Below are 12,541 nucleotides of genomic sequence, written 5' to 3' on the forward strand. Positions count from 1 at the left end.
AAAAAACAAAAACAAAAAAAAAAAACCCAGAATTTTCTTTATGATGTCTGGAACCCATGGATTTTTGGATCACATGATTTCCAGTGAGTTTAAGCCACCGTGTAAGTCAGATTGGAAGTGCCTCAATGTTGTGGATGGGGAAACTGAGGCCAGGGTTTGTCCAGAGTCTTCCATTTGGTTAGTGCAGAGGTTGATGACCTGCTTGTCATGCTCTGGCTGAGCAGCCATGTGAAGGGCTAGGCTAAGCATTCGTTGCCTTGATGGGTGGCACCAGTGTTGACCAAGGAAAGGAAAAAGGCCATCATGGCCACAGACTCACTCCAAGTGTGTCAGGCCAGAGAGCTGGCCCTGGCTCTCTTAGAGAGGTGACTGATCTTGGGTGAACCTCCGGTGATGAGGGCAGGGATGACCTGAGTAGAGCCATACATCCTGAGTTGCTTGAGCCACAGACCACAGTGGCTGCCTGCACAGCCCAGGGTTTGGCTACGTGGATTTCCAGGTAGGTCTTGTGAGGCATTGCCCAGGACAGGGCTCCTTGTCAGATTTGCCAAGGCCTCTTTCTGAGCTCCATGCCAGTGCTGAGTCCCCTCACACCCCTTCTCTCTCTCTCACCCGTCAGTTTGTTGAAGTCGAAGGACAGATCACATCCTTGGTTGATCTTTACCCGTCCTTCCTAAGGAAGGGTTATCGTCGGGAAATCTTCATCGCCATCGTGTGTAGCATCAGCTACCTGCTGGGGCTGACGATGGTGACGGAGGTAGGTGGCATGAGGGATTTCCCTTCATACATTTGGATTGAGTGCCCAGCCACCTTCTCAAGGCCACAAGAGGGGCAGCTGGGAGGGGGGTACTTGTTGTACTCCTTTCGGATTGCCCCCCCCCATCCTTGATCTGTTCAGCTCTCAGTGGCCATATAGCTTCCCCCACACTCCCTTTTTGAGATGCTGTGGTCAAACCAAGGGGTTGTCTGCTGAATAGAGCATCCACTATGCCCAGAGGGCTGGAACTGTACTTCGACTAGGAGGAGGAGACACCAGGAACGGAAGGGAACAGGATGATTGAAGGCTAGAGATTGCAGTGACTGGACAAAGGACAGATAAGCGGGATGAGCCCCCAAATACTGACCTACCTGAGTTCTCTAGGAGAAGGTTGTCAATCATTAGCCCAGACCCTGTTCAGGCCTTCACCACTTTTCTTTACCAGAAGGAGAAACTTTGAGGGAGTTCCTTTGAGAACACCCTTCCAAAGTCAGATAGCATCCACTCACCAAGCAGGAGTCCCCTGGACTTGGTCACACTTGGCTTTTAAGCCCACCTGTGTGTATAGATTTCTGTGACCCTTTGTGTTGCGAGACACAAAGTCTGTATTCTCCCCCAACCCTGTATGTTTTGCCAAACATGAAGTTGAATTTGTTATATAGCCCTAACTGGCCTTGAACTCACAGAAATTCACCTGCCTTGGCCTCTAGACTATTTGTTGTAAGTGCTGTGAGCCCCCACACTTAGCCCCAAATATCATATTCTTCTCCCTCCCCTCCGATTCCTCTTCTTCCTTTTTCTTTTCTTCATAACCTGTATTTGATCATCCTAGCTTTTGCCCATTTTTCTTTAGAATTAAAAAAAATGTTGATTTGCATAGCCCTTTATATATGAGGGGAACTGGAGATCACATAACAAACCAACTTTATCTTTGATTTTTTTTTTCCCCCTCACAGGGTGGCATGTATGTGTTTCAACTCTTTGACTACTATGCAGCTAGTGGTGTATGCCTTTTGTGGGTTGCATTCTTTGAATGTTTTGTTATTGCCTGGATATATGGTGAGTATAATTGCGTACACGTCCTTTTTCAAGCTGTTCATTTGGTCAGAGAATTTAATGGAAAAATTTCCTTTGCCCAAAATGTTCACTCTGGGAGGCCCCTTGAGCATCTCACAGATAATCCCACTGGAAGCACAAGGTGGGAACATATGCGACTATAAATATAACACCGTCACTCCAGAGCCTGTAATGACCTACTCTTTGGCCTAGAAACTGTCCACTTTGACCTCTTAGATATCTGAGGTCGGCCACACTGAGATGTGGGCTCTGTCTAAGATTTGCAGCAAAATACAGGCACCCAACTGCATCTAAGTGGCAAGCTGCCTTAGACACCCCTGACCATGCTTGGTGGTGTTAGAGGTCCCCAGGTGACCCCCGCCGCACTGTTCCCCAGGGCTGTTCTGGCTTTGGCCAATGTGTCACCTGAGCCTCACACACTGCTGTCTCTCATAGGCGGTGATAACTTATATGACGGTATTGAGGACATGATTGGCTATCGGCCTGGGCCCTGGATGAAGTACAGCTGGGCTGTCATCACTCCAGCTCTCTGTGTTGTAAGTCTCACCCAGTCTGACAAGTGTCCCTTTGAGAGCCTGCCTTCTCTTTAGCATCTCCTAGGTGTGGGCTTTGACCAAGCCAGCTTCAGCTATACCAGAGAGGGGTGGGCAGGTTGCTCTTTGTTGCCTGGTTAAGAAGGGTTTTTGTAGGACCAATAAGAGTTTGTGAAGAAGAGGAAACAGGAAGGGCAGTCCCACTAGGCCAGGCTGCTCCCCTTTGCCCACCACCTTGGAGCCGGCCTTGGTGCTTGCATGGGCACCTTCAGCAAGATCCTTCTCTAAGACTCTGCTTGTGGGACCCATTGACTTCTCACAGTCCATCCTGGCCCACACCCTAGGAACCCAAGTGTGTGCTATTCCTGGTAGCACCCTGAGTCCATATGAGCTATTCCTGGTAGCACCCTGAGTCCATATGGCCTTCACTTTAGAACCAGTGCTTAGAGATTAATGGGGTCCCCTTTCCTGTGACCTCTACTCCCAGACCAGACCGAGTAGACATGCTAATTCACTTCTCTATCTGGGCCTCAGTTTCCCCACTTCTGTGACAAGGACACCCTGACATGGGACTTCAGTGGCAGGTGACAGTTTAGAATCTGATGAGCGTGACTGTGGTTCTCAACACACATCCCCCAACAAAGTCAAGAGATCACAAACAGGGGGCCCCACCCAGGTAGAGACGCAGTTAGCCAGGCTCAGGCCAGCACTGCCATTCTCAATCACCCCAGGCTTATGCGTGGGGTCCCTCTCACATTGACCCCCAATCTCCTTCTCTCTCCTCTCTGGAGAGTTGCCTGGAACAGAGGTGGACTGTACTCTGAGGCAGATTGAGGCTCCCTGCTGGAAAAGCTAGGTAGCGACTAGAGCTCTAGGGTTCTCTTTACCTAAGCCCTGGCTTTCTAGGCAGAAAGCATCAGAGAAAGGTAGGGTCCCGTGGACCATCTGCCCTCACCCTGCGCCACTCTGTCCCGTCTGACCTTGTTGTTAGTCAGTGAGCAGCTGATTGAGTTCACCCATGACCCTCCCTGGGGTGCCTCCTGGCAGTCCCCCAGGAGGCCCTCTCAAAGGCAAAGATGGACTCTGCACAACTTTAGGGTCCAGGGTTCACCCCACCCTACTCTTTCTTCAGGATCAAGGCCAGGTCCACACCCTGTCGCTTGGACCAGACCTGGTGACCAGTGTACAGAGAGGTGATGGCATTGAGATTGCTGGTTGTTTGGCTCTCAGCCATGCCTTTGATGTTTATGAAGCATTTGCTGGGTATGACCAAAGCTGCAGCTGTTAAAGAGAAGAAAGATGCTCCAGGGCAGTGGTCCTCAACCTTCCTCATGCTGCAACGCCTTGAGACAGTGCCTCATGCTGTGGCGACCCCAGCCATAAGATTACTTTCATTGCTACTTCGTAACTGTAATTTTGCTACTGTTAGGAATTGCAGTGTAAACATCTGTATTTTCCAGTGTGAAAGGGTTGTTTGACACCCTTCCCCCCAAAGGGGTTACGATCCACAGATTGAGAACCACTGCCCTAGAGGCTGCTGAACTTTGGGTATCAGGGCCACACAGCTTCTGGAGGAAAAAAGCTGGGGTCTGGGCAAGCAAGGCCAGTGTGTTGGAGTGGAAGTAGGGTGAAAAATGAAGAAAAAGGGACAGGCAGGGGGAACAGCCTGTGTTAAGGTCCGTCCTGAGGGGTCGGGGCAGATGACAAAGGAGGAGATCATAGCTGTGAGCTGATATGGTTGGTTGCAAAGGACCTGGCAAGCCAGGGAAGGACACGGAACAAGTGGTTTGGCCAGATTTGCCCTAGAGAGCCCTATAAGGGATAATATTGCCCCATGTCCATAGTAAGGATAGGGGAGAGGCCCTGCCCCGGGAAAGGCCCATGCCACTCTCTCTGACTGCCCCATCTCTTCACAGGGATGTTTCGTCTTCTCTCTTGTCAAGTATGTACCCCTGACCTACAACAAAGTCTACGTGTACCCGGATTGGGCAATTGGGCTGGGCTGGGCCCTGGCCCTTTCCTCCATGGTGTGTATCCCCTTGGTCATTCTCATCTTCCTCTGCCGGACGGAGGGACCGCTCCGCGTGGTGAGCATGGGACATGGGCGATGGGGGGTGGCAGACCACCAGTGCCAGTTTCTGTGTGACCCTCTCCGAGTCCCTGGTCTTCTCTCACTGCACAAAAGGCAGGGGTGTGCTATTTGCAAGCAGAGATAGGTGCCATTCACCTGGGAGGAGACTTTGTGGTGACATTTGAAGTGGACCATGGACTTAAGAGGACAGTACCCAACATAATATGAGATAGAATATGGTCCTGGTATCAGATACAGAGGATTACTGGTCAGGCTAGAGAGAGGACAATGGCCTCACGTGCCAAGCTAAAGGGTGTGGGATCTCTGTTCTGAGTCAGGACAGGAGATGGACTCTGGAGAGGAAACCCAGTACTCCCCCCCCCCATTGCCCTTCCCCTGCTACCCTTTGTGCTGGGGTGTGCCATCCTGTCCCACTGCCCTGCATCTCGCCTTTAGGACTGACTGCTTGTCTCCTCACGGCGCCCCTTCCCTGCCCCCAGCCTCCTCAGGAATTCTTCCCACAATGTGGGAGCCTCCAGGCCTGGCAGTCCCCTGCTCTTTCCACGAAATCCCTTTCTCAGAATCTACTTTAACCTTTGTGCCTGGGCTGGCTCCAAGGCCCCACAGTTTTATTCTGAGCTGTTTTTATTCTCTTACAAAAAGAATCTGGAGCCAGGATGTCCTGGGGCTCTGGCTCCCCTCTGGCCTGGCCCAGGCTTCTTCCCTTAGAGGGGGCTGTGTTGGCTGGGAGAGAAGAGAAGAGACAGGGAAGGAGCCGGGGGTGCATGCTGGTCTGAGGCCCTGAGACTCCTAGAGTGTAGAGGATTGGGGCTAGGACCCAGCTCTCCTACTATTAAGCCAGAGTCTAAATCCCTCTGTATTGTTAGTGATGAAACACTAGATTCCAGGCCAGACAGGCTGTGCAGCATCTGCTCTGAGCCCTCCAGGTGGCCCCTACTGCCCTGAGCCAACCTGGGTTACCACCCTAGAGGGTTATTACCACCCAAACATAAGTTAGTTGAATATGGTAGGAGTTTCTAGAGGTTTGCTCAGGTTAGACAACTTCTATAGCAGTCATTAAGTTGGCGTGGGGGTCTCTTGAAATCCCAGGTGTCTTTTGAGACAGTGTCTGAATCTATAGCCCGAGCTGGTCTAAAATTCACTATATAGTCCAGTTTGGCTCAAATACACAGCTTTTTTGGCTCAGCCTCCCTAGTGCTGGGGTGTGGGTAGAAGGCCCACTGTCTGGCTCAAGGCCTGATTTTAAGAGGCTGGTCTGGCCTATGTGCAGACAGGTTCCTTCAGAATGAGCTACTGAGGGGGCGAGGAGCAGCAGCGGGGGAGGGGACAGGGGGAGGAGGGCTCCCACAGCTACAGTTAGCTGCAGCCGGTCAGGCAGCACCAACTGTCCAGGTGGCTTCCGAGTTGTGAGGTAGCTAGTGGCACACCCAGGTCTCCAGCCCTACCAGGATTCCAGAGCTAGCTGAACTTCCCATGTAGACATCCCCCTTGGCTACAAGTGACAGGTGCCACTTTGCCACATTGCAGATGGAACCCGATGTTCCAACGCAGGGGAAGCAGGGTTGAAGCCGAGCAGGCAGGCTAGGTCTATGGGGAGATTTGTTGTCCTGCTTAGAGCAACTCAGGTGTTTGTAGGACCAGGTCTTGTGTTTTTTGTTGATTTGTTTGTTTTTGTTTTGTTTTGTTTCTTTTTTTCCAAGAGAATGTGGAAATGTGGATTCTCAAGTGAAATAATGTCTTTGAAAGATTCTTTGGCAATGCCAGGGACAACTCAAGTCCACACACCTATGCAGGCTTTAAGTGGCTTTTCCAGCTGTTAATACGCCGTAGTTGAATGTAAATACCTAGGAGGGCCTTTTCTTCCCTTCTTGTCCCCTCCCGCTCAACCACTGGCCCACTTGGCAGGAAGTGGGCAGAAGGTGGGAGGTAGGAGCCAAGTTCCATTCCCAGCTCTGCTAGTAACTTCCTGGAGTCGCTGGAGGGGACCTTTCCTCACTGATTCCATGATCAGTCACCGCACTGGGAAGTCTGGGCTCCATGCCTAGAGGATCTGAGGAATTTCCCTGCTGTCTGAGGAGCCCTCCCTGCAGTGGACTCTCAACCCTGCAGGGAAGGGACTGCCTGTGAGGAACTGCCTCCCGGAAGCAGGAAACACAGGCTCTGGGAGGCCAAGGGGTCCAACTTTCTCCTCGGAGAAGGTGGGCCTTAGGTTAGTAACCTAACCCAAGTCAAAGCAACCAGGGTGAATAAACCACAGGGAGACACAACTCAGCTCCTCAGGGAAAGTTCCTCTGCATTGAGTTGTGTGGGGCCTGTCTTTAAGCATGTGTGCAGAGGTTGGCTGTAGAAACCACTGTACGACATTTCCAAAAGCCAACAAAAGGCCTAGAGCAAGTGGCAGCTGGCCAAATACCACACAGCAAGCACCCTGGGGTATTCAAGAAGTAGGTGGAGAGGAACCCCTTGGGTCCCCTATTGACCCCTCCTCATCTTTTTTTTTTTTTTAACAGAGAATCAAATACCTGATCACCCCCAGAGAGCCCAACCGCTGGGCTGTGGAACGTGAAGGGGCCACACCCTTCAACTCCCGCTCCCACATGAACGGCACGCTCATGAAACCCAGCCACGTCATTGTGGAGACCATGATGTGAGGTCCGGGTCATGCCACGGGCGCCGCTTTCCTGCTGTTTACTAACGTTAGATTCTCATAGGACCAGGTTTACAGAGCTTTATATTTGTACTAGGATTTTTTTTTTAATTGTCACAGAAAATGTTACTCTATGTGTATGTGTGTGTGTCACGTATATGTCTGTATATGTGTATTTTGTTTTAATTCGGGGGACATTTTGTACAAAAAGAACCCACGGGCCTAAGTCCTGGGGAGAGGATGGACTTTCTTATTGATTTTGATGTATTTTATGGGAACTTGGTAAAATTTTCATTGTATTTTTTTTTAAACATAGAACTATATATACTTAGAGTCTGTCGTACACTTTACCACTTGAAATGGTTTTGCCAGCAATGGATCTCATTTTCAAAAGCAATTCTTCGGTGCTTATATAGCTGGCAGAAAGTTCTGCCCAAAAACAAACAAAAAAAGAAAGAAAAAAAAACCTAAATGCTGGGTGGAATTTTTTTCTATGATGGTGGTTACATCTTCAAGCAAGGTTTAGTCCCTTCTGGGCTGGTTCAGGAGGAAGAATACAGCTGAGGAGAGGGAGCCCCCCACTAGCTGAACAGACCTGAGGGGCAGGAGAAAGCAGGGCTGTGGGGAGAACCCACAAGAAAGATGCCAAAATAATAGCCCCACCCTCAGCATGAAGGATTGAGCCTAAGAGCAGCTGAAGCTATTGTACCAGGGCCAAACCCCTCCCTTTTATTTTGAAGTAGAGGGTGGGTAGTCAGTGGGGTTGTCTGAACCACCATGGGTCTTAGAGGCAGGAATGGGAAGTCTGAATGGCAGATGAGAATGAGGCTGGGAAGCCTCAGCAGGCTTAGACAGAAGCCTCAGCCTTTCTGGCGCATTCAACACAGTCGCCCGAGGCCAGTCCACAGGAGCTGCCAGGGCACACACAAGAAGGGGCTGTTGTATTTGAATGGAGTCATGGTGGGTGGGGGTCAGGGCGTTCCCCAAGCAGAATACATTTTGGTGAGGGCCTGGAGAGAAGTCAGTGGACCAAAGGATTTTAGTAGCTCAGGAGGGTGAGTGTACCCCAGACTGGCAAGTGTACCCCAGGAGGATACTTTCCTCCCTTGCCTCATGACAAACCCTTGTTAAAGATGCCACCCTAGAGCCATCCAGCTCCAGGCACAGAATGCTCGGAGTGGCTATAGATGCTGGATCTTAAAGGATTTAAGTTCGATTACAGAGCCAACTTGGTAGTGACCTCAGATCTTGTTCCCAAGCCACTGCCGTGACTGTTGGGCAGGTGTTTGCCCCCAGAGAGAAGAGAAGGGGAAATTTTGTAGGTTGAGGTTGTCTCCACAGAGAGGCTGCCAATGCCCCAGAGCTGGCTGACCTCAGGCAGGGCTGTGTCCTTCTGAACCAGGAGAGGGCGCTACACCTTCACCCCCAGCCTCCACTGGGCCCAACTGTGCCATCCTGAACCTCTTTGACAAATGTACACATTTCTCTGTCTCCAAAGCAATGTACTCTGCCAAGTGACCCTCCAGTCCTCTTCCAGTGGTTGTTCAGTCAGCCACCCGTGATTCTACCGTGTTCCTGTTGTCCTGTGTATTTCTTGTGTTCTTCTGTGTGTTGGAGTTCCCCCCGCCCCCGATTTTACCAATTTGTAATGTGCCCTGTTTTGTTTTGTTTGTTTGTTTGTTTGTTTTATGGAACCTTAAAAGTAACCACTGTGGGTAATTGAAGACAGGTGAAGTGTAAGGGAGAGGGGGGCTTGTCCAGCGGCGGCAGCGTCTGTGGTCATGCCCGTCTACCGCTCCCTTCCGCCAGGCACGCCATTCTGGCGAGCCTTCAGTATTTTGGGTTGGCAGACAGATGACACCATTCTGGAAATGGCCTGAGAAAGGTCTTTTTATCATTCCCAGATCAAAAAATTCTAGACCAAAGACATAGCGGGCCAAGTCCCCAGGCCCCGCCTGGATGGAAGGCCAGCCGCCTCCTGAGCCCACTCCCCAACAGTATCCCTGCACCTGTCTTCAATGCCCACCACTGTCATCCCTGGCCCTGATAGCCCTCGTTGTGATGTTTGTCTTTCCATGTCTGCATGTAAGGAACATTTTGAAGTAGAGCTCGTGATTCTGGTCCGCCTGCCTCTTGGAGAGAGGGCTAAGCGGTCCCCCACCCAGCCCTTGCCTGGGACAGGTCAGGTGTGTCCGGCCTGTCAGCTGTGGGCAGGACACAATGCTGGATTTAGATGAGGACCAGGGTGGACCCAAGAGGACTCTCCTGGGAGATGTTATTTGGTCCCAAGACTGTTAGCCCCTGAGTGGAGGATCCCTTCTGGGCACTGTGGACAGTCCCAGGGGGCCCTCAATCCAAGGCACTTTTTGTAAACAGAAAAACCAAGGCCTAGAGCAGGAGAGACTTGCATGTGAGCTGAGTGGAACTGGATAATTGAGTCATTTGTAGCTCCAGGATCTCCAAGGTATGGGCAGAAGGAAAGCGGAACCGGGCATTGGCTAAGAACCCCCAGGCCTTTCTTGTCAACCAAAGGCCAGACTGATACGGGCCCCTGTCCATGCTCATGGAGCAGAGAGCCGACCCCACTTCCACCCATCCTTACTCCTGCTCACCCCAGCCCCATGCTACCCTTCCTTCCTCCCCAAAGCCTTTAGGAGCTAGGAATTGATACCTACCCCCTAACTTGTACCACAGGAAACTGAGGGCCAAAGTCAGCACTAGTGAGAAGGGCCTGAGGCATGCTACAATGGCAGGTCCTTGACCTCCATGTAGCTAAGGCTATGCAGGGAGTAGCCTGAGAAGGTTACTTTCCCTCTTGAGAAGATGATGGGAAGTTTCCCTCTACGCCCCTGGCCCCCAATCCTCATCTCCCTAACACCCGGAAAGACCATGCAGACCATGGCAAAACACGAGGAGAATGCAGCATGTGTCCCCTCTGTCCAGGAAGGGTGCCACTGCCATGGCTGCCAGCATTCCAGCCCTGCTCCTCTGGGCGGGGCAATGCTCTAGGCAACCAGTCGAAACGGGCACCAGTCTTGATCCTCTCTCCAAGACGCAGACACCAGCCAGGAAGGCAACTTAGAGAAGGCCCCTCACAGTCCCCCTCAATCCTGAGACCCCTGTCCCTACGGACACTGTAAATACCTCTGTGTGCACACCCCTCCTTCATCAAGTCCAAAAGCAAACCCAGATACCCCAAGATGGAGAGGGGTGCCCTGAAGCCAGAAGCACTGCTCCTGCCTCTCCTCCTCCATGCTGACCTCCCAGTAGTTGGGTCGTCACAGGAAGCTGGTTTTCCATGTTCTCTGGGAGGGTGGAGGGGTGGTGGTAGTATCATGACAGGCATGTTCTGGCATGTTCCCTGAAGGACAGAGCATCTTGTTATATATTTGGCTTCAAAATGAAATGGTAGCTCCACTTTTTTTTTTTTTAACCCAATTGATCTTTCTAATCCCTAACAACTGTGACTCTGTATTTAGCACAAGAGAAAGCTGAGAACGTGGGTTTTGCCTCCTTCAGAAATATGTCTGGCTCATCAGGACATTTTTTTAAAAACTTCAAAATATTTTTAAGATATTTTAAACTTTTGTAAAAAATAAAAAACAAAAAAACAAACACGCACACACAAACACAAAACCTGAAACCAATCAACAAGGGGAGGAGCGTTCATGTTTGAAGGATCCTTGGTGTGTGACCTGTCTTGCAGTATACAAGCTCTGTGTATTGATGTTTAATGACGACGACCCTGCATTTTGCAGAGGTTCGTGTTTTTTTCCTCTTTTGCTTTTTAGATGAATATGTATATTGATATTTTAAATCCATCTTTGCTTTTTTTAGAGGAGTTTATAATCACCTTGTAACACAACAATAAACATTTCCTTTTTAAAATCCAAGAACATGTGGTGGTGTGTTTTGGAGTGGTGTGTTCACCTCTATATTTTGGCAGACACTGTACAGTTTATAAAGGGATTTCACTGGGGCTGGAGAGATGGCTCAGCTGTTCAGACCATTTGCTGACCTGGCATTTTGAGACAGGGTCTCTCAGTAGCTTGGGGCTGGCTAATTAGAATAGGCCGTCCTGTGAGCCCTAGGGATCCACCTGTCTCCTCCCCAGCTAGGACACTGCAAGAACTGGCTTTTAATAAACAGTTATATGGTGGAGTGGTTTGTGCATGTGAGTGCAGTGCCCATAGGGGCCAGAAGAGGGCATCAGAGCCCCCTGATGAAGTTACAGGTAGTTGTGAGCTGCCATGTACGTGCTGGGAACCAAACCCAGTCTCCTGGGAAAGCAGCAGGAGCTCTCAACCCCCTAAACTGTTCTCTAGCCCCTGCATGGCAAATTCGGATGGGTTTTGAGGATCAAACTCTGGTCATCACGCTTGTAGGCCAAGCACATCATCTGTACCAAGCTGCCCTCATCCCCCTAACCTGGCACCATGACATCAAAGAGCCACATTGTTACACATTGGTATTAAGTCTCCATACCTTACAAGAGTGTCTGTTTTCTAAGCTTAATGTATCCTCCAAACCATGTTTGAACTTGTAACCGCATGAAGTATGGGGATCTCTTTTGTCTTGCCAAATTCCTGAACCTCTGCTATATGACTACCCTTTTGCCTAAAGAAAACGTGTCTTCCCTGATACCTTCACGACTCCCCTAACACATGATGGATTCTTACACTTATCTACCCCACAGGCAACCTTGAGCCCTGAGTCCCAACTCTTTTCTATCAACCCTAACCCCTCCCCCAAAAGGAACATTAGAAACCAGTGAGGGACTGCTTTTCCCAAAAAATGCCAGTTTTGGGAGAAGCAGTCAGCTGGCCAGTTCTACATACAGCTTCCTTTAATCAGACAGTAGTGGAACTGGGTGGTTGCCCCCCAGTTGTTCAGGTCTAACAGCGCCTTTATCTTAGTTGTTAGTCCAGTTTCTGATTTTAGAGCATTTTGGATTTCAGGTCTTCATATAAAGGATGTGCTGTGGATTTGTCACTCAGATTGGTTTAATAAAACATTGACTGGCCAGTCCAGGAAGGAAGTATAGGCAGGGCAACCAAACTAAGGATGCTTGGGAGGAAAAACGGTGGAGTGGAGAAAAATGCCAGTCAGCCACCGAGGAAGCAGGACGTGTAAGAAATGAGATAACAAGCCATGAGCCACATGGCATAGCATAAATAAGAAATATGGGTTAATTTAAATATAAGAGTTAGGTAGTAATAGCCTGAGCTATTCGAACATTTGTAATTTATATTAAGTCTTTAAGTCAGTTTTTGGAAAGCAGTTCCCAGTTATTTGGGAGCAGGAAGTCGGTACAGGAAAATCCCACCTACAAATAGCACTAATAATCAGAGTAGATTCACATAAGACCTAAAGAAAGCTTAAATAAAAACAGTTGTTTTTTATCATTTAAAGAGGATTGGTTACAAATTGTTATT

The 12,541-nt window shown here is 49.8% G+C and overlaps 1 protein-coding gene across 4 annotated transcripts in view; it reads left to right on the forward strand.

The window, feature by feature from the left end:
* Slc6a6 (solute carrier family 6 member 6) overlaps window positions 1-10,999 on the forward strand; it is an 80,623-nt gene extending 69,624 nt beyond the window's left edge. For all 4 annotated transcript variants that reach the window (XM_026788021.1, XM_005364890.3, XM_026788022.1 and 1 more), the window contains 5 exons: window positions 620-757; window positions 1,714-1,816; window positions 2,270-2,370; window positions 4,284-4,454; window positions 6,970-10,999. In XM_026788021.1, the coding sequence (XP_026643822.1) occupies window positions 620-757; window positions 1,714-1,816; window positions 2,270-2,370; window positions 4,284-4,454; window positions 6,970-7,110 (654 nt within the window). In that variant the 3' untranslated portion in view covers window positions 7,111-10,999. The remainder of the gene's footprint in view (window positions 1-619; window positions 758-1,713; window positions 1,817-2,269; window positions 2,371-4,283; window positions 4,455-6,969) is intronic.
* Window positions 11,000-12,541: the final 1,542 nt, after the last annotated feature.

The sequence above is a fragment of the Microtus ochrogaster genome, unplaced genomic scaffold, assembly GCF_000317375.1.
Source record: "Microtus ochrogaster isolate Prairie Vole_2 unplaced genomic scaffold, MicOch1.0 UNK1, whole genome shotgun sequence".
Classification (NCBI taxonomy): Eukaryota; Metazoa; Chordata; class Mammalia; order Rodentia; family Cricetidae; genus Microtus; species Microtus ochrogaster.